A 25,734-nucleotide genomic window follows, 5' to 3' on the forward strand; every position below is an offset into this window, starting at 1 on the left:
TAGAAATAGAATAGAGGAAAGAAGCATTCTCTATTTATAAACATGTATATAATAGATAAATATTCTAAGAAAAGGAATCACCACATCTTAGTTAGTCACTAACCTCCTATCCTCCCTTTTCATATATGTGCACCTTGACTATCTATATTAGGAACTAAACAGTGGCTCGCATGTCTACAACATTATTAACAGTCTCATTATACACATGCTCTTGAGTCCCTATTTGTGCAAATAGTCCCCCCTGTTCCAATTCTCAATGTCATATTGACAGAAACTTAACATAGCGGCAATAGGATTTGCAGTAAACATTTGGATATTTGCAGTTAATTGCACCCCTACAACTGAAATTACAGATTTTGCCCAATCAATTCCTTGATCTTTAGCCATATCATCGCCAACAGTGATTAAATAATTCCTTTAGTCGGAATCATATTTACCATCTTCACTACTATAAACAAAAACAAATCATTTTGACCTTAAACATTTAAACTTCGCCTGCCGTGACTCCATGCCCCATCTTTCATTCAACACTGTTCTATGGTCATGTGTCTATTGTCATCTTGTCAAAGATATATCGAACAGCTTTCTTGTTCTCCTGGAGCAGCAATTCCATACGAGTCCAATTTTATAGCTTCACATCATTCACCTTCATCATGTCTTTGAAGATAACATCTTGAAGACATAAAAACATAAATAGAAGTGTCATCTCTTTAATAGCTTAACCTTAGGATGAGGTAATCCACACAGTTTTACATGATACTAGAGCAATTAGAGGTCCTCGGCTTGAGTCACACCATTATGCATCAACAAAATATTTCACATTATAGGTCCAGCAAAAGAAAATGTATCAGCTGAGACAACATGGATGTATTGAAGACTTAAAGAAAATAGATTCCCTCTTTAATAGTTTAAGCTTTTAGATGAAGCAGTTCATATAATTCGATAACAATACTTTGAAATCATATCATATTCAATTTGCTGCCAATAGTCATAGATTTTTCCAGATCCAAAGATGATTAAACACCTACCAAAACTTGTTTTAAGAAATCTGCTAGCCGATCGACTTCAGCCATAACTATATTGAGACTGTGTGATTAAACGTTTGTAGAACCGTCCATGGACAATGCATGACAATAGGAGCAACTATTAATTTCAGAGCAATTATATGAAGCCAATATGGTCGTTATCTTGGTAACCAACCCAAATAGGGCAAGAAACTTTCTTTTTTTGGGGCTAAAATCCACATCATACCGGACACTACTAGTTTATTTTTCACGAATAAACCAGACTTTGCAAAGAAGAATGAAATCATCTTCATAAGTAAATTGTTAAAAGTACAAGCACATAATCAATTCTACCCACAATATAAAACAAACTTTTGAATTAAACTAAACTAGGGCATATCAAATCTCTACTACTACGAATCGTTCATAAAAGACTTACCCACTAGAGAGAGTAAATGAATCCAGACACCTTCATCATTCAAAAAGCATATACAACTCACAATAAATTTTTCTTGCAAATTCATTTCTAATAAAAAATTATCTGACCGCTTAACATGGTCAATCGAGTAGTGGAGGCCCATATCTTTTAAAATATGTCTTGGGTGTGGCAGGAGTTAGGCATACCTTATATTGCCTAACCACTAGCGCATATTAATAACCAATATGTAATATAGGGTGATGTAAGATGTTACCTCCTTATCCTGTGTGAGACATATCGTTTCTGTTACTGTAGTATATTATCAAAATTATATTTTTCATGTGACATAGGGTGTGGGTGGGTGGGGTGGGTGGGTGTGTGGGTGTGTGTATAAACGCAAGGAGTTGATTCTTACAGATATTGGCCAATGTCAAGTAGATGCTTCACTGTTATCAAAGCACCAAGGACTCACAATGTATTTACAGAAGAAACGTGAAATTGGTGAAGACATCTTGCAACAGAAAGATAAAGTAGATGATCATAAAGATACTGCATAGTTTAAACTAATCAAACTAGTTTCTGCCATTTCTGACTGTATACGGTGTAATTCCCTACCCTCCAACTGTCGACAGTATCTCAAATAAAAATAATTATGTTTTCCAACTCAAGAGAGATTGTTATATCTCCTTATGTAATTGATTGTTTCCTTTTATAACTATATCTGTATTTCCTTGGACACCCTTTTTTTAGAAAGGTAATAATGCATTTACTGGGACACTTGTTGCTCCAACTTTCTGTAAGTTAACATTAAAATGATAGTTCCTGGTTCTCACACCCCAAATTCCAAAAAATTGTTATCTGGACACCTCCAATAAGCGTCAATGCCACTACATTGAACTCGAAGTTGGTCATTGGCCAAAACGGTAAAGGGATTATCCATCATCATTTGGACAGATTGAATTATACATTAACATCATAGTGGATACTTTTCACGATGCACAGTTGCTGAGAGAAAACCAAGAGTAACACAAATTCCCTCTACTTTATATCGAACAAGTTAAAACTATAAATTAACAATTACACATGTGGCATCAACTGAAAAGGAGACACTTGCAGGGGACAATACCTGCAAGCTTGACTGTGAAAAGCCCAAAGACCTGTGGGCAAATACCTTTTAGAATCGCATTCCTACCTGTGTTTAGGAATAAAAGGAGAATAGAAAGAAAAGCAGGTCTGAGTCCCAAGTAATTTTAGCAAGTAATTTAAAATCTAACTTGCTTAAAGAATTTTTACCCTTTAAAGGAGTATCTTTGAAATCAGTCCAAAACTGCTTGAATTTCAGAATAGCATCATCAGGGATATCGATTTCTGACTTTAGCTCACATTATAGGAAATACGTGAAGAGAAAGGCAGTTTATTTTATGAGAAAGAGTCAGAGAAATGTATTACCTCCTCCAAGCAGCGGAGACAAAAGGTGGTAGGTCAACAAAGCCTTTCACCTCAAAGCTTTGAAAGTCATGTTTTGCTTCGTGTAAGTTTTTGAAATATTTTGAGAGATAAAAGTGTACATCTGCTCCTGATACTTTTTAATAAAAACAATTATATTATTGTTTCTCTTCTAAGTTTAAATCCTTATTTGGCCATTCCTTCTTGGATATAAGATTCATTAAGCTCTACAAATATCACAATGCTATTTTAGCTTGGGAAGATGACAAATTCAATTAGTAATATCGTATATTTCTTTACCTATCAATCAAAAGGAAAGAGGAACTACAACAAGATCCTGGAGGATGATCACCTTTCTGGTAACAAAAATCAGTGAAAGAATTCAAAGGCAATACTTCATACTCTTGAGCCCTTCATTGGTACTCCCCTATACTGTCAATAAAAGGCCAACTACATACCCTAAGTTGCTTGCACACGGGTGCGGATAATCTGACTCGGGTGCAGATCTAGAGGTCGGATCATTAAAGATGTAAATTCTAAGATTTAACGATATAGATCCTAGTATGGATACGGGTGCGGGGAACCGGCTAAAAATAATTTTAAAAAATAAAAATATTAAAAATTATGAGAAATTTTGTGGAATACTTACGTATAGCTTGTAAAGTGTGAATTTCTTTTTTATTCTCAAGTTGTAGAAAAATAAAGGATTGATTTCCTAAATAAGGTATGCTATTTTCTTCAAATTTACCAAGATCCGGTACAGATCTCATATCCACATGCATACTAGTGTCATGTCGACATGGGTGCAGCACCTAAACTGTTGTGTTGGAGCAAATTAGCTCTCATCCAAAGTCTTCGTCGCATCTACACCATGCTTTACTGTATGAAATTGCTGTATCTACTGAACAATGACCCAACCTAAGGCTTAGAATTACTCTACTTCTTCTTTATTTTTAAATTTTTTTTTGACAAGGTAAATTGTTCCATTGCCTTCTTAAAGGTAGGAGTAAGGTATGCGTACACTCTACCCTCCCCAGACCCCACTTGTGGGATTATATTGGGTATATTGTCGTCGTTGTTGTTGTAAGTTGTTTCATTGAACGTCATCAAGAAAATGCAGTGATAACAAAAATAAACCTTTAGAGGGGGGAGGGGAGATGGTGAAACCATGCTATTAGTTTTATGATGAGAAAAAATCTATGTCACTGCAAACAATGTTAAACGAGAGGAAACAAAAAGAAAAACGTGACCTGCTTCTGTTTAACCCAATTATTAACCATCCTTCCCAATTGATGAGATATCAAGCAGTATCTAACAGTTTAAGTGGCACTTTCTGATTTCATTCTCAAATTAAATTGACAAGGATCGAAGGCAAAAGGAAAAAAGAGGGAGATTGAGTTTGCCATGGTTTACTCTGCGACTCTAAACAACCTACTCCCTACGTTTCGATTTAAATGAGGTAGTTTAACTTGGCACGGAGTTTAAGAGAAAAGAGGGAGACTTTTAAAACTTGTGGTATTAAAAGCTTAAAAGGTAAAAGCTTTATGGGCCCATGACATTTGTGTGGTTATAAAAGCTTCTCATTAAGGGTAAAATGGGTAAAATGAAAATTTTAAAGTTGAATTATTTCCAATTATAGAAATGTGTCATTCTTTTTGGAATAGACTAATAAGGAAAGTGTGTCATCTAAATTGAAACGGAGGGAGTAATACTTAAGGACAAATCAAAGTGATGCACTTCATCTCAAGCAACAGCAATGATTTGTACAAAATACCAATAATTCGCATTCATAGGTTCTGCACATATAACTGGATAACAATCCTTTAACTATCCGGATTTGAATTGTGGTCACATGAAATGAATTGAAATCTTTCTCAAAATGAACTGAGTACTCCCTTTACCTTACATGGTTGGCAATTAGTACCGGATCAAGGTCACAGCGAATATCTCTTAAATCGGGGGACCATTTGGCGGTTAAGATCCCAGTGACAATCACATCATCTGACAACATTAAAACATGGCAGTAAATTAAGGACAAGGAAGAAAATCTGCATCAAGCTTATCAGTGAAAAAGAGGAAGAAAAGAGAGAATTGTTTCTCATTAGGATAGAAGATGAATTAACATAAAATAACACAGAATAACATTGCAAATAAGCAGACTGACATATAAACTACCTCCATTACGAAAAGCGACCTATTACTGTTTCAAATTCAAAACACATCTTAACTTTGACCTTGATTACTCAAACAAATGCTTCGAAATTTCATTACAAAATTTGTAGCGAATAGGGTGCTTTACAGCAACAAATGTTTTTTTATAACATGTGAATGATAAATGTCCTAAATGATACTAAACATTGATCTTTTTGAACCATGTAGGATGGAGGGGCTTAAATCTTTGTGGCGTCAGAGCATAAGATGTTTTAGTATATTCCATAGTAAAAGCAGCAAGAGACAGCTAATCAGCCCACACACCTTTATTGAACTGCAAACAAGCTAGTTTTAACAAAATAGTACCTCCAGCTTTAACCGTGTCAACAAGATCATCCTTCAGAATGACAGGAATGGAGCGAGGAATAGCCCCAACAGCCAATACCTGAGTACTTTCTTGGATTTTAATCTCCTGACAATCATGACAGATCTTATTGTCTTCTACAAGCTGAAAACTTGTGCTTTCACAAAACTTAGGCCTCTGTAAAAGAACTTTAAGAGATTATTGATTTTCTTACAAGCAGCTGGTTTTAGAAAATGATAAACCAAACTGGAAGAAAGTTATTGCAAAACCAACATGGAGAATGGGAGGGAATGAGGGTAGAAAAGTAGAGAATAGAAATTCAAGATTGAATAATGAAGTAAAACAACACAGCATATATAATCTATGAGGCAGTTTGGATTTTACTGTTACCAGCATGGTTATCAGAGGCGAAAAGCATAAATAAGCACCCAAGTATCTGTTGGGGTTTTAAACAGAAAGCACAGATAAAGTGCACACTTTAGTAAAGGTAAAGGAAAGATAACATAGTCATATTTATTATGTTGCCTCTAATTTCAGACATTGTGTGAAAATGATCCAATACCTCAAATATAGGAGGATACCATACAAAACATTTCACTCTGTCCCAAGTTTGGTATCTATTTCAATTTTTTACTATTCCAGTTCATTTCCATAAACTCAATTGATGGGCGTATTTAGCTTCTAATGCTTAATTTTCTTGTAATTCTCACACTTGTGTGACAATTAAAGGAAACCTTTTTTTGAAAAGGAAACCTGATTATACAAACATTAGTATAGTGCAGCTTATGTTAATATTTCCTCATGTTGCACTAGAAAATTTATTCTTTTTTTAGAGGCTAACCCGCTATACTAAGCTCCCGCTATGCACAGGGTCCGGCAAAGGGCAGGACTAGCTTCCTTCATCTACGGTGCACTAAACTCCCACTATGCGCAAGGTCCGGCAAAGGGCAGGACCAGCTTAGTTCACCTGCACTAATTCACTGGGTGTTCTGCTGTAGCCCACAAATTACACTCCAAAATTTCATACTTGGCCAAATCTGTTGCTAGTTATCAAGTTTCTTTAAACAAAATGTGGTAGAAATTCATATCTAACCAAAAAGAGCTTCTCTTGTCTGGACAAATTGCTTGCAAAATTACCCATACCAATCTTCTTCTAGTTGAATACTTTGTAACAAACAAAAGTCTCTATCAAACCAATTGACATGGTTGAATATGTGAAGTTCCTAAATTCAGCGGGACAGATCTAGAACTGCTAAAGTACGAAGCACGTTTCGTTCATAAGAATTCAGTATGACTGTCCTTTTTTATTATAAGGTAAAGTATTTAATTGAACAGTACCAAGAAGGTACCAAAACGTTTACGAAGGATCAGGATTCTAACAAAAACTACACAGTAATAGAGTCCAGCAAATTCGTGAAATCGGAAAAGCTAATTACAGAATCAACTCTAAGCCAACAAAATAATCTCTGTAAACATCTAGAAAGAATTCAATATGCCTGTTATTTGTTCTTAATAGGGAAAAATGTAATGAGATTGCACTTTCCACTGGCAATATCTGCCTTAAGAAACTAAAGCACTTAACAAGTTAAGCAATCAATGTAATGCAGATAAATAAATGTCAATTAGAATCAAATTGTGACTTCTGTATTCAATGAAAGAAGATTCCTGACCTTAAGATTCTTCATGCTAGTATGCACTTCTAACTTCTCATTCCCTGTATGCGCTATAAACTTCATTAATCTCCATCTCGGATTCATCTTCCAAATCACCCTCCAAACTACCCATACTATGCTCGTTATTTTCCACTTGAACTCTTTCATCTTCTGACTCATTCTCAAGCAAATCATCATCCACGAATTCCTGCAAATCTTTAAGAGTATCCATTGTTTCCTTCTTCCTCCTGTATCCAACAAAGCTTAGAACCTTTTCCCTCCAAACAGTCAAAGGGTGCTTCTCGCTCAACTCAGAACCTTCATAAGCACTATTAAGAAATACATGAAATCTCTTACCCCTTTCTGAAACATAAAACATTCCAAAATGTTTAAGCAACAGCCTCATCAGCTTCTGAGGCATTACGAACTCCCTCCTAAAATGTGTCAAATAATCTGTCACCAACCTCTTTTCGATTGTGAAGCTCAGCAGCTCATGCATCACTGCAACCGCCCTCTTATTGAACTCCAGTGTTCCGGCCTTTAGTTCCCTGGCATCTGCATAAGGCGACAAGTATTCCCGCTTCTGAAAATTCTCTATCTTCCCCTTATATCTAGACAAAACTTGTTTATAATCAGGTGGGAATTTCATTGGGAAAGACAAGGAAAGAAGACCAGCTACGTGATCATCTGGGGCCTGCATACCACCCAGCGCCTTCCTTTCTAACTCTGTCATAGCCCAACTCGATCTCCAATTCACAAGCTCTAAATACTCACTTTCATCATAAGGTTTAAATGGATGAACAACTCTAAAGTACTCAGGAAATCTGTGCACCCAATGGTTCCTAAAATCCATTGGCAACCCCAAATCTCTTCTGAAATGAACAATCTTATCTAAGGCAAGGCGCTTGTCCATGGACATCATCAGCATCCTAGTTACAAGTTCTGCAGCTTTATCACTCTGCTGTTCAATAATAGCCTCCTCTTCTTGGACTAAATCTTCAGCCTCCTTTGTCATACCACACCATAAAATCCCTCTATGATCCTTGTACAGTTCAAAGAGCTTTGGGGACTTCCGTAGAAAAGCTGAGATTTTATGGGGCTTCGGGAGGTTTATTTGCCTCCTATATTGATCAAGTTCCCTAATAGATATGATTTTTTGAGGCTCCTGTTTGAGGACTTCAAATATTAATAGGACTTTAGAGAGGATCTTGTGCTTTTCTGTGGCTATTTCAAGGTCATGCACCCGCTTCTTCTTGCTTCTGTCTTGGACTCTTTTACTGGTGGTCATTGATCGATGCAATTGCAAGATTGCTGAAGAATCTATGAACAAGAATGCAATTGATGTATTTAGTTCAGCAGAAAAACATCCCCGTTTACCAATAAGGTTGAGCATTGTGCCAAACCAGAATAATCAGAGGGGATTCTCCCACAAGACAAAGAGGGTATTGCAGCTGTTGTTAGTCCAAATACTAAATAGTGCACTGAGTGATGGATGCACTCACTTGTCATGCACCTACTGTTCCCCAATCATACACCTTCTGTTCCTGATCAATGCTTTGCCACAAATAGAAAATGGCCGGAGACAGCACGATGCGGCATGGCAAGGTTAATCCATTGCAGAAGCCTAAGACTTGTGAAAATAGGCCTCCCAAGTGCAACCAATTTGCCCTAAGTGAGTTCTCAGACAAAGTACCTGGAGGGAATATAAAAAATAACTCTGTTGAGACTGGTAGTTGTGGAACCAACATTACATACTGCTCTAGTGCCTGACATGACATAATATTGATTAAAGCAAATGAAGAATAATTACCAACAAGCACAAGTAACTATTGCAAGTCGATCATATTGCCATAAGATAACACCAAGAATAGATTATTCATTGGGGTAATCTATCATGATTACGAAGAAAAAAAGCTTCTAACTCGTGCAGCAATACTTAATGCGTATTTTCCAAGTTGTCATCAAACTCTTTTCACTCCTTTAAGAAATGAATTAACCTAGATAAGAAAACAATGGAAAAATTAACATTTATCCTTGTTGATAAGAAGTATTAGATGTCAAGTGGACTAAGCGTGCAAAACACTTTGCAGACTCAAGTGGTAAATGGATGATTAACTTTGTTAAAAAGCACATGTATCATGAGATAATTAAGAAGTGTGACGGTTCAAGTTAAGAAGACTACAGGAAGCAAAACATGTGAAGTTACAGCTCACCAATGCCATTTCACACCAACAAACACAACGGATGATGTTGGAACTTTTCTTTTTTTCGAGAAAGCATGATGTTGAAATTTCAAGCTCTGAAAACCCTATCAATGACAGTAAGCTTCTAGGTGTCAGTATCTATTGGGCAACTGTTCAACAGTTAAACCATTAAGGAAGTAAAAGAGAGATCTTGAGTGTAAACGAGCGTCACTCTCTAACAAAACCAAAAGAAAGAACAAAAAAGTTCCTGAGGTTAGATGTAAACTAGCGTCACTCTCTAATGCTATGCTGTTGAAATTATTACCTAAAAAACTTCCAAAAGCAAAAACGTAACCAAATACTCTAATGCTAATGGAATGCGTTTTCAGAAAATCGATACCTAAACATGAAAAATGACAAATATTGAGCACAAAAGAATATAAATAAATAAAATAAAGAAGCAAACAAGCTGGATACAACATTATTATTGTACTTTTCATTCTACTTAGTCATTCTATTAATCGATAAGAACTGTCTCCTATCTACTTTTATTAATTGAATTTTCGATTTTCTTAAAGGAAAAATAGTCAGTCTCTCACTTTTTAATCAAACAACTAAAACAACACAATATTCTAAAATCTTCTTTTGAATTCTTGCATATGTGAAATGGAATAAGAAATAAAGATTATGCCACAAAAGAAAGAAAGATAGTGATTAGATAGCGAGCAAATCCAATTGAGGCAAAAGGTCGAACACCTATAAGGCAGTTAATGAAACCAAGGGGGGCAAGGGGTATCCTTAAAATACTCCAAAAATAAGCAGGTAAATGCTTGTAAATTTAGTAAGTAAAATCAAATGAAAAGAAATCCCTACTCACTGAGCAGTGTAGGGATGTTTAAGTGGAATGAAATGACCATACTTGCTTAGCTTGTCTACTACTACTAGGATTACTTCACATCCATTTGACTTTGGCAAACCATCAATGAAGTCCATGTTGATCTGTGACCAAACTACATCTGGTATAGGTAGTGGTTGCAATAGGCCTAAATAAGCAGCTAAGTCTGATTTGTTCCTTTGACAGACATCACGTTTCTGGACAAATTTCTTTATGTCTTTCCTCATATTCTTCCAGTAAAACTCACCAGCCTCCTTAATGTAGCTTCAACACCTGAGTGACCACCTTGAAGACCAGCATGCCATGCTGTCATGATTGCCTTTCTTAGTTCTGGAACTTTCCCAATCACCAATCTGCCCTTCCTCCTTAGTTGGTCTTCAGTCCAAGTGAGCTGTTTATGAGCAGCAGGGTTATGTTGAAGTTCTATAATATGTTGCTTAAGCTCAGAATCTGAATTCCAACTGGATACTATGTTTTGGAATAGATCAGTGTCATGAGGTGATAGCATTAGTGCTAATAGTTCAGCACCAGTGACCCTTGAAAAAGAATTAGTTACTTTGTTTTCCACTCCCTTCTTGTATTCTATAGAGTAGTCAAAAGGCATAAATTTAGTTAACCATAGCAGTTGAGAATTAGTGTGCAGTTTTTGCTCCATAAGGAACTTCAGAGCCTTCTGATCAGTCCTTATGATAAACTTTTATCCCAGCATGTATTGTGACCATTTAGAAACTGCATGAACAACAGCCAATAGCTCCCTATCATAGACAGATAAGGTAGCATGTCTAGGTGACAGAGCTTTGCTAATAAAGGCTATTGGATGCCCTTCTTGCATGAGTATAACCCATATCCCAAAGCCACTTGCATCAGTCTCCACAATGAATGTCTTGTTGGCATCAGGTAAAGCTAAGACAGGAGCATGAGTAAGTGCCTCCTTTAGTTCTGCAAAGGCTGCATCTGCTACTGGTGACCATTTGAAATTGTTCTTCTTGGTCAATTCAGTTAATGGTTTGCAAATAACACCAAAGCCTTTGATAAACCTCCTGTAGTAGCCAGCTAGGCCTAAGAATCCTCTCAACTGTTTGAGAGTGGTTGGTGTAGGCCAATTCCTCACAGCTTCTATTTTATGGGGATCAGTAGAGACTCATTCTGATGTAATAAAGTGGCCTAGATATTCAATTTTGTGGACTCCAAAGAAACACTTCCTCCTCTTAGCAAACAATTGATGCTTCATAATCTCCTCAAAGACAGACCTTAAGTGAATCAAATGATCTTCCATAGTACGGTTGTAGATTAGGATATCATCAAAGAAAATCAACACATGTTTCCTAAGAAACTTGTGAAAAATAGAGTTCATTAATCCTTGGAAGGTTGCAGGAGCATTTGAGAGGCCAAAAGGCATAACCAGGTACTCAAAATGACCTGAGTGAGTTCTGAAAGCAGTTTTAGGCACATCCTCCTTTGCCATTCTAAGTTGATGGTAGCCTGACCTTAAATCTATCTTAGAAAAGATTCTGGATCCTCCTAATTCATCTAACAAGTCTTCCTCAATTGGGATGGGAAACTTGTTCTTCACAGTATGTCTATTCAGATCCCTATAGTCCACACAAAGTCTCCATGTACCATCCTTTTTCCCCACCAAGACAACTGGAGATGCAAAGGGACTACAGCTAGGTTGTATGATGCCTTGATCAAGCATCTGTTATACTAAACCCTCAATGATATCAAATACACCTCTAGAAGGAGGTAGTTCAGTAGGTTCTTCAAACAGTTTAGAATTTAGAATACTCAGATAACAGTTGTGTTAGCCTAACATCTGTTTTAGGTTCTTCTTTAGCCTTAAGTGCAGGCCATTGTTCACTCGCACTCGCCATAGGCACTACTTGAATCATGCATAACTGAGAAGTATTACTTGTATGTTTGGCTATCTTTCCAGCTTCTTGAACCTTGACCTGGTTGCTGGCTCCTCTCAGAAGATGCTTTCTTCCTTTGTACCAAAACTCCGTAGTTAACTTCCTGAAGCTCATTTTTATATCCCCCGGCGTCAGCAACCATTGCACTCCTAAGACTGCTCCATAGGAGCCTAGTGGTAGTAGTGAGAATTATGCTGAAAACTCAGCACCTTGCAACAAACATGTGATGGTACACATTTTGTCCACCATCATATTTCCATTAGCAACAGCCACCATTTGAGAAGTAGTTGATCTAATCTTCATCCCAAGTGATGAACCAATTCAGGATCTATGAAATTATGTGAATTCCCCGTATCAATTAGTATGTTCAATGCCTTTTTAACATGATAACCAGTCACCTTCAGAGTTTTGTAGAATAGAGAGCCATTCCGAGCATGGATAGAAATCTCCATTTGCTCTATGGACTGAGCTGGTTCTAGTTGCTTTAACTCTTCCTCTTGTAGTATCAGTTCACCCTCCTCCTCTGTGTCATGTCCTTCCTCTATTTCTTCTACCTCCAATACATATATCTGTGGAATTCTTGCACTTATGCCCAGGTACATACTTCTCATTGCAGAATTAGCATAACCCCCTTGCCCTCTTGTCATTCATTTCTTCTATACTCAATGTCCTTCTATTGAATCCGTTAGTATAATTTGAACCACTGGGGTTAGGAGTAGGTAGTAAGGGCTTACTAGTAGTTCCTTGTCTTGGATATCTCTTGATTGAAGAATTAGGTGTGTAAGAGGATTGTCTAGTTGCAGCTAAGTAAGCCTCTTGCATTCTAGCAGTTTTGTACACCTGAGATAGAGTAGTAGGATCGGTGAGTTTGATTGCAATGTTCAGCTCGTGTTTCAAACCACCAATAAAACAACTGATGGCATTTTCTTGAGATAGCCTCACTTGATTCAGATTCCTCTCAAAAATAGCTTGGTATTCTTTCACACTTCCAGTCTGTTTGATCTTTCTGATCTCCTCCATTGGATCATCAAAATCAGCCCAAACCTTTCTACCAGTGCCATAACATATTCATTCCAAGTAGCTGGCCGTAGATACTGTATGTACCTCATGAAGGAAAGATGCAATTGAATAGCCTCTCCTTCCAATTGCATTGCAGCTACGTCCACTCTTTCCTTAACAAATACTTTTTCCATAGAGAAAAATTGTTCAATTTTGAATAACCACGATCTCAAATCTTCACCCGTAAATAGCAGGAACTCCATTCCATTCTAGACCACCTCGAGAAATTAGAATCGAGGTGATTACAACTAGTAGGGCTCTTTTCTCCTTCAGATGGTTCACATTCATTCTGCACTAATGATTTATCATTTGGTTGCTCCCTTGAATTCGTGAATTGCTCCTTCAATTTAAGGATTGTCTGATCTAACTACTTCATATGTGAGACTTCACCTGATAAAGCTCCCACATCTGCTGTTAGTTTATGTATCAACTCGCGCAGATCAATGGGTTCTTCAGTCAACTTATCAGTTGATCCAGTACCTTTTTCCATGATTCGGAGGATCAAAAGCTCTGATACCAATGTTACACGATTGCAGGAGCTCGATTCAGGAAAAGCTTTGAGAATTCAGCTATGGTTAGAGTTTACAAAAGAAGAACAAGAGAAGAAGAGAAGAGAGAGATTAGGATAGAAGAATGTAATTTCATATGTGATTGTAATTGTTCATGGCAATTGTATATATATCTATTACAATTGATTGAATTCCCCTTCTATAGATTCTCTAACTAACGACCCTACTGACATATCCTCTAACTAACAGTAGGTAGTTATTCTAACTAACTCTAACGACAATTTGAATTTCTAACTACTACTCCTTTGCTCGACTCTTTATTCCAAAAATGTGTAACAGCTTCTAAGTTCTAAACATTTATGCAACAATTGGCTTTTAAGCCGGTTAAATTAGCTTTTAAGCTCTTTTTAGCTTTTTCAGTATTTGACAGAGTTAAAAAGTGCTTAAAATAAATTAAAAAATGCATAAAATAAGTCAAACGCAATAACCCCAACTTATTATTTTTTGACTTAAAAGCTATTTCTGCTGAAAACCCATTTTTAAGCCAATCCAAACGGGCTCTAAGTTTACATCAAATAAAATTCGTACTTACATTGGGAGTTGATTAGCCTATCAGATCTTTCTTTTCCCTATTTTATAATTTTGACTGAATAACAGTTAGAACCGAGTATTTGCATCCTTTTTTCTTCTATATACCTTCTAATCAAAACAAGTGTTTTAATCCCTCCTAACCGTAACAAAGCTTATGTGTAGCACTAATTTGACTGAGCGGACATTTTACTGTTGTTGTATTCGAGTTTATGGGATAGTGTCTTATTGTGCTGAAATTGTATAAAATTTACATGGGCAAAATAAGTAGACAGCATTCAAAAAAAATTGACAGAATTATGGCACTACTCCCTCTGCCTCATATTATCGGTCGTGTTTTTCTTCCCCTTAAGAAACATTAATTAAGAAAGGGATAGACTATTTTACCCTTAAGAAAAAAATGATTAATTTTGTCTTGAACTTCTAAAATGACAAATAATTTGAGACAATTATTTTAGTAACCACGACTGATAATATGAGACGGAGGGAATATTACGTAATTAACAAAAATAGCACCTAATTAATTTCATTGCTTAAGAGAAACACAAAGATTTTTGCTTATTTGTAGGAAACTAAGTTATTCCGAATCACCACTTATTTTTGCTTATTTGTAGGGATTCTCTTTTAACAATAATCTTTCATTTCTTCTATTTAAGTCTCTTATTTTCCTTCCCCTCGTCACTCTAACAGAAATTATACACATTCATTCAAGATTCTATATGTCACCAACACACCGAGTCTCCTATTTTCTAACTTTTTGTCTTTCTTTTAATTTTCTTTTAAGGTGAAATAAATTAATAGAATATTTACATATTATTCACTGTATAATTTACATTATATTCTTTTATACTAATATACATTGCTGGAATCTGAAGAGTAATAGGTAAAATATTTGATGAAATATTTATATTATATCCACAGTATAATTTCAGTTAATATTGATGGAACATTCAAATTATATAAAACTTTTACAATATAATATCCTATAAATATATTAAATATATATTGTGTTGAAAACATAAAATTGTCCAACATAAAAATAAAATATTAAGAAAATACCAGAAATCCCCTTGGTATAAATATACTTTTGTGGTATAATATCATTATAAAACATACTCAATAAGTGTATTTAAAGCACCGTATAAATATTGTCACACCTCCTTTTTTCGAGGGGATAGAGAGTTTTTCCAATTTAAATGTGACATTAATCGAAATGGGATTATTTTTTTTAATTTCAGAGTCGCCACTTGGAATAATTTATGGTGTCCCAAGTCACCGGTTTATTTTAAATCCCAAATCAAGGAAATTTGACTCTGTTTAAAAGTCCGTGAAACCAGAAGACTGGGTAAGGAATTCTGTTAACCCGGGAGAACGTGTTAGGCACTCCCAAGTTCCGTGATTTTAGCACGATCGCTTTCAATCATACCTGGCCTAATTAAATTGTTTAATTACGTATTTTAGAACCTATGTGTACTTTACCTTTTACCGCTTCTAATTACTCGATTATTCGTGATTATGGAATTATCTTGATACGAGTCACGCGTACGTGTACTCTTTTTGTTTGGTGTACCAAAGTTATGTCACGCGTACGTGTATACAACTAATAACACTTTATTATTAATATTGTTGTTGCGCGAACGCATACTTCGGTTTCAATTTTGGAAATCATAATCATGTCACGCGAACGTGTACACAATTACGATAGTAGATTAAATGCGTGCCTAAAGCATTTCTATGAATATCCAAAGGGTTAATTAATTTCCTAAGAAACAGGATTAATTGCGGAGGTTCTAATTAAGGAAATTCACTGAAAAACTTGGGGGTGATTCCAGTTAGCTCTATCCAACCCCCACAATCCCATAACATTACAATCTGCTTATACCCCTACAACATTTAATTTCTTACAAGCAAACACATGGCCATTATTGCTAATCCCCTAATTACCCAATTAATCTTTGCAATTTTCATGATTAACAAGAAGATGAAGTAACAAACATGAGACAAACCAAGCGAAAATGATTTCTACTGCAAAACATTTAGCATTCTTCATTTTTTATAGTTTGGGGTTAAAAAATTAAAATTAAGCACTTACATCCTTAACAACAAAGTTAACAGAACACAAAAATATTCCGCCACACAATACAACGAAATTTACTAGCACGAAAAATTCAAACGACACAACCATAACAGATTATAGAAATTTAACCAAGCATGATCTTCCGAGCAAAATGGTAAAGAAGAAAACAACGGACCTTTGAAACCTTTCAATATATTAAAGATCTTCCAACTGGTTTACAAGAAGAACCCGACACTGTAGTTAAAAACGAACAGACCCGTCACCCAGAAACCACGACAGAAATCTCAAACCGGCGACGACCTTGACGGAACCGCGAATATCTCCGGGAACCTCAGACTACGATCTCAACTCCGTTGGTTCAACGCTGCACCTGCTGATGCACCACCGACGTGTGCTAATGCAGTAGCAGCGGTAGGTATCGAGAGAAAAGGAGAAGCCAGTAGAAGCTCGGATGAGTGAAAGGATCGACGAAGCTTGAAAATCTGGTGCGTGGCTGATTTCCGGCGTTCTTTGTGTGTGTGTCTGTTTATATGGGTGTGTGTTGCGGCTGAAGGTTCCGAAAATGAGAGGGGGGAGGGTTCGTTTCTTGTCTTTGAGATTAGGGTATGCTCCTGTTGTTCTAAGGTTGGAGGGATTGAGAGGTTGGGGCTGCCGTTTTTTATTGTTTTTGAGAGGAAGGAATTTTGCGTCTGGTTTCCGGCGGCTGCCGGAAGAATGGAGAAGGGTGGTCTCGCTGGCAGAGGCGAGAAGATGGGGTGGGCGGCTGTTCTGCTCTGCTCGACGGCGGCTGGGTTGTTGGAAAGGGGGGAGCTGAGTGAGGGTGGCGGATGGATTTACAGCTTGTTTAGATTGGTGTTGCCGTATGGTATTGTACTGTTACGTAAAAGTGGTTGTTATGATTGTTTAATTATAATGGATTGTATTGTATCGTTAAATTAATTGTTCCGGAACAATGATTAGTATTTTTTTTAAAATAATCGATTTAGTATGGTGGTATTGTTTATAAATTTTTTTTCCAATCATGCCTTAATTTATTACTCCATAATTCTATTTTACCTTTTAGCCTTTTTGTTATTTTAATTCCAAATCTCCAACATATGACCTACTTTATTTTTTTTTTCAAAACTTCTACTGTCAACGTTAAAGGTGTTTTGTCGCATTCTGTTTTATTTTCTCCTAATTTACTTTTAACTCAATTCTAATTAGTTGTGTTCGTTTGTTTTGTCTGCTTCTGTCTCGCTCCTTTGTTCTGCTTTCTTAAGGTATTTTGCCTTCTTTTGTTTTATTTTTTAAAATTATTTTTATGCATAATTTTTGATAAATTTTAATATTTAAACAATTGAGGGTATTTTAGTAAACTTATCAGTTATAGTACAGTACGATACAGTCAAACCAAACAACAATATTATTTAACAATAACAAACAATACAATATATTCAAACGTCTCCTGGAAACAGCATCTCTATCCTTCAGGGTAGCGGTAAGGTCTGCGTACATATTACCCTCCCCAGACCCCACTTGTGGGATTATACTGGGTCGTTGTTGTTGTTATTGTATAATCTATTCAAACATTATATTCATAAAACGACACGATACAATACATTATAAAACGATGGGGAACAATGATCCAAACAGAGTGGTTAGAGAATGATAGCATGTTCGTCCAAGCTAGAGAAATCGGCTTATTTTGATAAGTGTTTTTTTTCAAAAGTGCTTTTGAAAAACGTACTTTTGGAGAGAGACAGTTTGTGTTAGGCTAATCAATCTACAAAGCACTTTTAAACAATAATTTGTGTTTGGCCAAGCTTTTCAGAAAATGCTTTTAAGTATGAGATTACGAATAAGGACATGAATATATTTACTTAATAGTTAATATTATAAGTAAATAAATAATCTCAAAAATTTGTTATTACAGGTAATAGTTAAATCTTTTCATTTTATTTAAGTAAAATATGAAAATAAAATTAAAAAGTACTTAATTCTTTTAATATAAGTTAAATATATTAAAAACATTTAACAAATATAAAAGCATTCACCCCTAAAGTTACTATATATTAGAAAGTTATCCTAAAAATAAGAAGAAATACTTATATATTAATATCCTAAGTATTAGGTTTAACGATTATTTTGGTATATAATATATTTTGTTAAGGGTATTTTTGGTAAAAAGAAAAGTCAAAACTACTTTTGCTTCTGCTTTTGGAAAGAAACTACTTTTTTCTGCTTCTCAGAAACTGCTTGTGCTTCTTCCCAAAAGCATTTTTTCCCTCTAAAAAGCTTGGTCAAACACCTCAAGTTAGGAAAAAAAGTGCTTTTGGAATAAAGAAAAAAAGACACTTTTGACTTCTTGAGAAGCTTGGCCAACAGGCTATGAGAGTGTCATCTTAAACTATTAGGGTTTTAAGAGTTGAACTGATGGGTCCAATGAATTTTTGGACGTGGGTCGTAGGTCTATTGGATATTTGGGCTAAGAGGAATTGGGCTGGTCCAAAATTGCTTAAGAAAATCCAAAATGGGGCTAATTTTGGAGTTGTTCAAACTCTTTTAGCTAAAATCTCAAATCTTCTTCTAAAATAGTATAATGTATTTATAAAATATAAAAATCACTCTTAATTAATTAACATATACTACTAAAATAAAATTAGATATTAAAAGTGAAACTATTTTTGTATTTTTCAAAAATTAAACTAAAATAAGCTAAATCAATATCACTATAAAATACTAACTACTCAAATACATACAAATAAGACAGAGAGTGAAACTATTTTTTGCGGTTTCTAATTTTTATGCTTTAAGAACTAGAATTAAAATTAATAATAGAGCGAAATCCCATAGAAATTTACTCAAAGAAATATTCTAAAAATACTTAAACTACTAAAGATAATTTTAGTGTGCGAGTCAAAAATTACGTGGTTACAAATATTGTATGTTTTATTCAAGTGTTGTTGTGTAATATTTTTGGTATATTACAGGTATTAAGTATATATAAACGTTTATATTTAATATGTCATATTTTAAAAGAGACATGTTCTACTAAATATTTGGGAAAAATATGTAAAATGACAACAGATCAGAAAGAAATGTTATACTTGAATCCACTTGGTTGTGTGGTAGTGATAATATTATGTATATTGCACCAAATTACATATCTTTTTTTTGGTAGGAAAGGTAAGTAACATATATTAAAACATGCGCATAGGGTTGTGATGCTCATGCATCATATTACAAGTGCTAGTGCTAAATATACTATTAAGTATACTATCCGTACATGCATAACGATGTGAGGTATCGCCTCTAGTAATGTCACACTAACGATTCTTCAAAGTAGTATGGACTGCATTTTTACTACTAAAGCTCTTAAAATAAATAATAGCAGCCTCCTTAGGTACATGATTAGTAACAAAACATCTATTGCCATCTTGATCATCCAGCTGTTGTACTATTATAGGTGGAATCATGCGTTGGGACGTGAATCCTCGCTGGTCTTCTAACAGTTGTTTTGTAACACAAAAAGGTGGTTCAACAAAAATGCACAATGCAGCAGCAGGTGGCATCCTATTTCCTAGCTTTGCAAGATTATCTGCTACACAATTCTGCTCCCTGTATGCATGGTTGACTACTGGATCATGGAGTGTCCCTAGGAGGTACCTGCAATCCAAAATTAAGTTAGAATACCTCGAATTTTGGTTATCCAGAAGTGTAATTACCTCTTTTGCATCTATTTCCACTTGAAGTGGTAGCAGTCTCAGTTGTGCTGCTAGACTTAAGCCTTTGATGAGTGCTTGTAATTCAGCAGATAGACAGTTCATATGAGGAATTTGGCCAGCGAATCCCACCATCCACTCGCCTTTGTGATTTCTAATAAGCCCCCCAATTCCATCTGTGTCAGTCTTGGAAGAAGTTGCCCCATCCGTATTTAGTTTGTAAAAATTTATTTGTGGGGTCATCACTTGTTTTTAAATTGAATTCTGCGTTCCTAGGCCTTAAAACCCTCTTTTAGCATCACCTCGATTTGCGTACGAGTTCGGGCGCGAAGCCGGAAAGCTTATATGTGAAAATTTGTGAAAAATGATGAATTTTGACTATAAAATGAATTAATTTGACTTCGATCAACGTTTTGGGTAAACGGAGCCAGACCTATGATTTGACGGTCCCGGAGGGTCCGTAGGAAAATATGGGACTTGGGCGTTGCCCGGAATCGAATTCCGAGGTCCCAAGCCCGAGAAATAAATTTTTAAAGAAAATTATTTTCTGAAATTGTTTAAAGGATTTGGAAATGAATTTTAATTAGAACATGTTGTTATCGGGCCCGTATTTTAGTTCCAACACCCGATATAGGTCTTATATTTGATTTAAGATAATTCTATGAAGTTTGGTAAGAAACGGAATCCATTTGACGTGATTCAGACCTTAAATGCAAAATTTGATGTTTTAAGAAGTTTTGAAATAATTCATTGATTTTGAGGTTTAATTCGATGTTAATGACGTTATTTTGGCGATTTGATCACACGGATAAGTTCATATGGTGTTTTTGAGTTAGTACGTATGTTTGGTTTTGAGCCTCGAGAGATCGGGTGTGTTTCAGATGTGTATCGGAAGGTTTTTGGAACTCAAAAAGTTGCAGGTTTTTCAGTTCTGGTGTGCTGATATTTTCTTCTTCGCGTTCGCGGGAGGACCCTCGCGAATGCGATGAGCTATTCATGCTGAAGGAAAATTCCTTCTACGCGAACGCGAAGCATTGGGGGGTCTTCCCTTCGCGAACGCGGGCCTGGTATCGCGAACGCGAAGGCTTATAGCCTGGGCAAGGGGAAGGGTACTATACCCTACGCGAATGCGACCACCTGGACGCGAAAACGAAGGCTCCGGGAGCTACGCGAACGCGAGCCGTTTAGCGTGAACGCGAAGGTCACTTAAGCTGGCTTCATCGCGAACGTGATGAAGGCTTGTCCAGTGATTTTAAAACAGAACCAAAAACGGGATTTAGCCAAAATTTTATAACTTTTTCTCTTCAACTCCAAATTGGACGATTTTTGAAAGGGAATTTCACCACCAATTCATAGGTATGTAATCTTAGACTTATTTTCTTCAATTCCCATTAACACCCATTAGATTTCTAGGCCTAAATTATGTGATTAATGGCAGAAAATTAGGGATTTGGGTAGAGTTAGGGCTTTTTGATTATTTGGGAATTTGACCTCGTTTTGGGGTTGGATTTCAAAACAAATTATATATTCGGGCTCGTGGGTGAATGAGTGATCGGGTTTTGATATGAACCTCGTGTTTTGACCAAGCGGGCCCGAGGTCGATTTTTGACTTTTTGGGAAGAATGATGGGAAAGCTATAATTAAGCATTGAAATTGGACTGTTTAGCATTTATTGATGTTATTAAGTCGATTATGTCTAGATACAATTAATTTGGAGCCGAATTCGAAAGGAAAGGCGGTGTTTGAGGCTTGAGTTGGTCGTGGAAGTTCGAGGTAAGTGTTTGGTCTAACCTTAGCTTGAGGTATTAGGAGTTGTACCATATTTGCTATTTGCTTCTTGTTGAGTACGACATATAGGCATGGTGACGAGTATTTATACATTGTGTTAGGCATGACCGTGAGTCTTAAATTGAAATTTATTGTGTTCTTAAATAGTACTACGGATGCTTTAATGATGATTCTCGATATTGAGCAAGGATTAAGTTTGTTTTCGTGGAAATTACTTATGATTGAGTATTGGTGTTAGCTGAGATGAGTAGAAGTTGGGTTAAGATTGGTTATAGTTGTTTCTCCCTTGCTGGGACGTATTTACTTTTACTGTCGAATCCCTTGCCGGGATAGTGTAGCTTATTGTTGATCCCTTGCTGGGACTCTTGGTATGATTGTTGCTAAAGTTATATAAATGTTATGTTGGATCGGGTTGCACGCCGCAACAATACTATATATGGAATGGGTTGCATGCCACAACAATGTTATATTGGATCGGGTTGCATGCCGTAACAGTGATATAAGTGGATCGGGTTGCACGCCGCAACAGTGTTAAATGATAAGGATCGGGTTGTGTGCCGCAACAGTGTTATTATTGTTTGTTGTAGATCTTGAATTGTCCCCTCATATCTCTCTTAAATTACTACTGGACTTGATATTTTCCCCGTAGCATGTACCCCCTCCCACCTATTTGCTTATTTCCGGTATTATTTTTCCGTTGTATATTATATAACTGCATAGGTTTATCTGAAGTCTGATCCTAGCCTCGTCACTACCTCGCCGGGGTTAGGCCAGGCACTTACCAGCATATGGGGTCGGTTGTGCTGATGCTACACTCTGCACTATGTGCAGATTCCAGAGCAGCTTTTGGACAGTAGCACTCGGGGAGCCTGCCTTCAGTCCATCTAGAGATCCAGAGGTAGTCTTGCAGGCGTTCGCAGGCCCGACGTTCTCTTCTACTTTATTATGTACTCTGTTTTCATTAGATTTCAAGACAGATTGCATTTCTTTCAGATATGTGTATGTAGTACTCATAGATAGTCCGTGAATATTGTGACACCAGATTCCGGATAGAGGAGTATATTGGCCTTGTAGTACTGGCTTGGTTATTTTTAGTTGTTTAAGTCTTCCGCTTATTCTGTTATCGTTAATATTTAAAATGTTGATTGCCTGCTAATTAAAACGGTTAAAAAGGATTAAAATGAAAGAGTTAGAATTTCTATATTTCGTGGCTTGCCTAGCTTCTACGAGTAGTCACCCTCACGACTCCCTCGGGTGGAAAAATACGGGTCGTGATAGGTTGGTATCAGAGTTCTAGGTTACATAGGTCTCAGAATTCATGGACAAGCTTAGTAGAGTCTGAGGGATCGGTACGAAGACATCTGTATTTATCCCCAGAGACTACAGAGTTAGGATAAACTTCACATTTGTTCTTTCTTGTCGTGCAGTTTGGTTTCTCAATGCTAATTGAATTTCTACTCTGTTTTTTCGCAGATGGCGAGAAAGCGTGCTTCCTCATCTACCGATCAGTAGCTCGAGCCCCCAGCAGCAGCTCCCGCGAGGGGTAGAGGGCGAGGCTGAGGCCGTGCTAGAGGTCGAGGCAGGGGCAGAGCTCAGCCCAGGGCAGCAACACACGCAGCAGAGCCTCAGGTTGACTTTGATGATGAGGTTCTGGCCCCAGTAGTTCCGGTGGGCCCAGCTCAGGTCCCAGAGGAGTTTATTGCTACTCTACTTCTTTAGGATGCTCTGGTCCATCTAGTGGGCCTTATGGAGAGTGTCACCCGAGCATGCTTGCTTCCTGGATCCCCAGGATTATCTAGACAGTTGTTATGAGGTTCTCAGGAACATGGGGATAGTTTAGACCAATGGGGTCTCTTTTGCTACTTTTCGCTTGTCAGGATCCGCCAAGATTTGATGGAGGGATTTCTGTTTGGCTAGACCAGCCGGATCGCCAGCTTTAACTTGGGAGCAATTTACTCAGCTATTTCTGGAGAAGTTTCTCTCCATCACTCAGAGAGAGGCCTATCGGAGGCAGTTTGAGCGTCTCCAGTAGGGTTCTATGACTGTTACCTAGTATGAGACCAGATTCATCGACTTGGATCGTCATGCTCTTGTCATACTTCTCACCGACAAAGAGAGGGTAAGGAGGTTCATTGATGGACTTATTCAACCGATTCGTCTTCAGATGGCTAGGGAGACTAGGAATGAGAATACTTTCTATGTGGCCAATGTCGCACCTCCTATTTGCCGCACCCGCGGGGCGCATGGGGAGTTTTCTCCAATTAAAGGACAGTCGAAACGGGATTTGTTTGTTTATTTTAGAGTCGCCACCTGGGAATTTTAAGGCGTCCCAAGTCACCAATTTCAATCCCTGAATCGAGGAGAATATGACTCTGTTTATTATTCTGCGAACCAGAAATCCTGAGTAAGGAATTCTGTTAATCCGGAAGAAGGTGTTAGGCATTTCCGAATTCCATGGTTCTAGCATGGTCGCTTAACTGTTTTTATTATTGGCTTAATTATCTTGATAATTAAATATATTGATGTTATCTGATTTTACTACCGCTTATACTTATTGTGATTGAGAACCCTTCTTTGAATCGAATTACGCGTACGTATATTCGTGTTATAAATTAAAAAGATGCGGAATTGTGTCACGCGCACGTGTACACAATTACTTTTGACAATATATTTATTAAGCACATTTTTTTTTCGAGATTGTGTTGAATCAAGAATAATTATTTTTCTTGAATAGTGAACCGTACATATCGGATTTTTATGAAATTGATTTAACGCCTTTAGAAAAATCTTTTTATTAAACATTCACTCGAAATTGCGCGTACGCATAATCCGAAATTTTTGCTTTTAGAAGTATAATCAGGGTACGCGAACGTATCCCTAATTGCGCAACATATTTGTAATGATATTATGGAATTTCCACAAAAAAAATGTTTGTTACATCACAAGAAATCTCGTTTTAAGATATTCTTTAATTTTTTGGAAAATAATCCACAATTTATTAAATATTGACCATTGATTATAATTTCCGAATATAAATCATATTCATTCCAATTATTCCAATTCAAAGGACAGAATAAAGATATGATTAATACTAACTTTAAAACAAATATGACATATATATATATATATGCCAAGGAATAAATTACATATGAAACTGAAAATGAATGATTCATAAAGGAAGGAAATATTTTCCAAGAATTTTCATTATTACTTAATGCAAATTCTATTTTAATTACCATTGATTTAAAGTGTTGCCATTTGTGTATATACAACTCAACTTATTCTCACATACTCGTTTTAGTCTTAATAGATGAAATTAACTTACTTAGTTATGCCTATGATTGAGTTAGGATAGATATAGATATAATCAAACCAATTTGATTCTCAATCTATGTGAATTATTACTAACTATTAATTTTCACATTGTATAAGTTCCTAAGCCCTTTATTACTAAGAAAGAGAATAAGTCTTGTTGACTTAATAAAATGATATTACATACAATATATTACTTACTATATTTGACACTTTTGAACATACGGATTATACTAATACATCTTTCAACTATAAATTATGAACACCACCAATGTTATGCCAAAAGATGGCAAATTGCAGCTAATCATCATCTAGCTTTAAACAACAACTAATTAACTAACAAGATAAACTTATAGCATATTTTCTTTGATAATGCTATATTATGCTATACCTATCTAACAACACCATGAAGTGTAAATAAAAACCAACTTTCTGCCATGCTTCTTATTTACACAACTCATGGATAACTAAACTAATGAAATTTGACATGGATAACATTACTACAAAGTTTTATATGAATTTCAAAATAAGACAATTTAACTCATGGCTATCAAATTGAGTTCACTACTAATTAATTAACATAAAAATGAAAATAATGAACTTGGACAATTGGAAATAGCATTTCAATTCAAGCTTCATTGATGGGTCATGCTGAAATCTCTTTCCAACTTAAA

General features: G+C 36.2%; 1 protein-coding gene across 6 annotated transcripts; it reads right to left on the reverse strand.

Annotated features, from left to right (window-relative positions):
• Positions 1 to 242: 242 nt before the first annotated feature.
• On the reverse strand, positions 243 to 17,149 carry LOC104248320 (protein WHAT'S THIS FACTOR 1 homolog, chloroplastic-like). 6 transcript variants are annotated; one of them, XM_070167720.1, is made up of 7 exons: positions 16,432 to 17,149; positions 7,054 to 8,728; positions 5,386 to 5,560; positions 4,770 to 4,869; positions 2,716 to 2,749; positions 2,549 to 2,614; positions 243 to 672 (listed from the first exon to the last, which is right to left on the reverse strand). In XM_070167720.1, the coding sequence occupies exon 2, from the start codon at positions 8,426 to 8,428 to the stop codon at positions 7,091 to 7,093; it is 1,338 nt and encodes a 445-aa protein (XP_070023821.1). In that variant the 5' UTR covers positions 8,429 to 8,728; positions 16,432 to 17,149; the 3' UTR covers positions 243 to 672; positions 2,549 to 2,614; positions 2,716 to 2,749; positions 4,770 to 4,869; positions 5,386 to 5,560; positions 7,054 to 7,090. The 6 variants fall into 6 exon arrangements, with proteins under 6 accessions (XP_070023821.1, XP_070023819.1, XP_070023822.1 ...); XM_070167718.1 differs by adding an exon at positions 1,444 to 2,309 and having other exon boundaries at positions 2,716 to 4,869; XM_070167721.1 differs by lacking the exon at positions 2,716 to 2,749.
• Positions 17,150 to 25,734: the final 8,585 nt, after the last annotated feature.

This window comes from Nicotiana sylvestris, chromosome 2, assembly GCF_000393655.2.
Source record: "Nicotiana sylvestris chromosome 2, ASM39365v2, whole genome shotgun sequence".
Lineage (NCBI taxonomy): Eukaryota > Viridiplantae > Streptophyta > Magnoliopsida > Solanales > Solanaceae > Nicotiana > Nicotiana sylvestris.

Coding starts and splice junctions, on each gene's coding strand:
- LOC104248320 (XM_009804558.2), bottom strand. CDS start 8,428: ATGCTCAACCTTATTGGTAAACGGGGATGTTTTTCTGCTGAACTAAAT.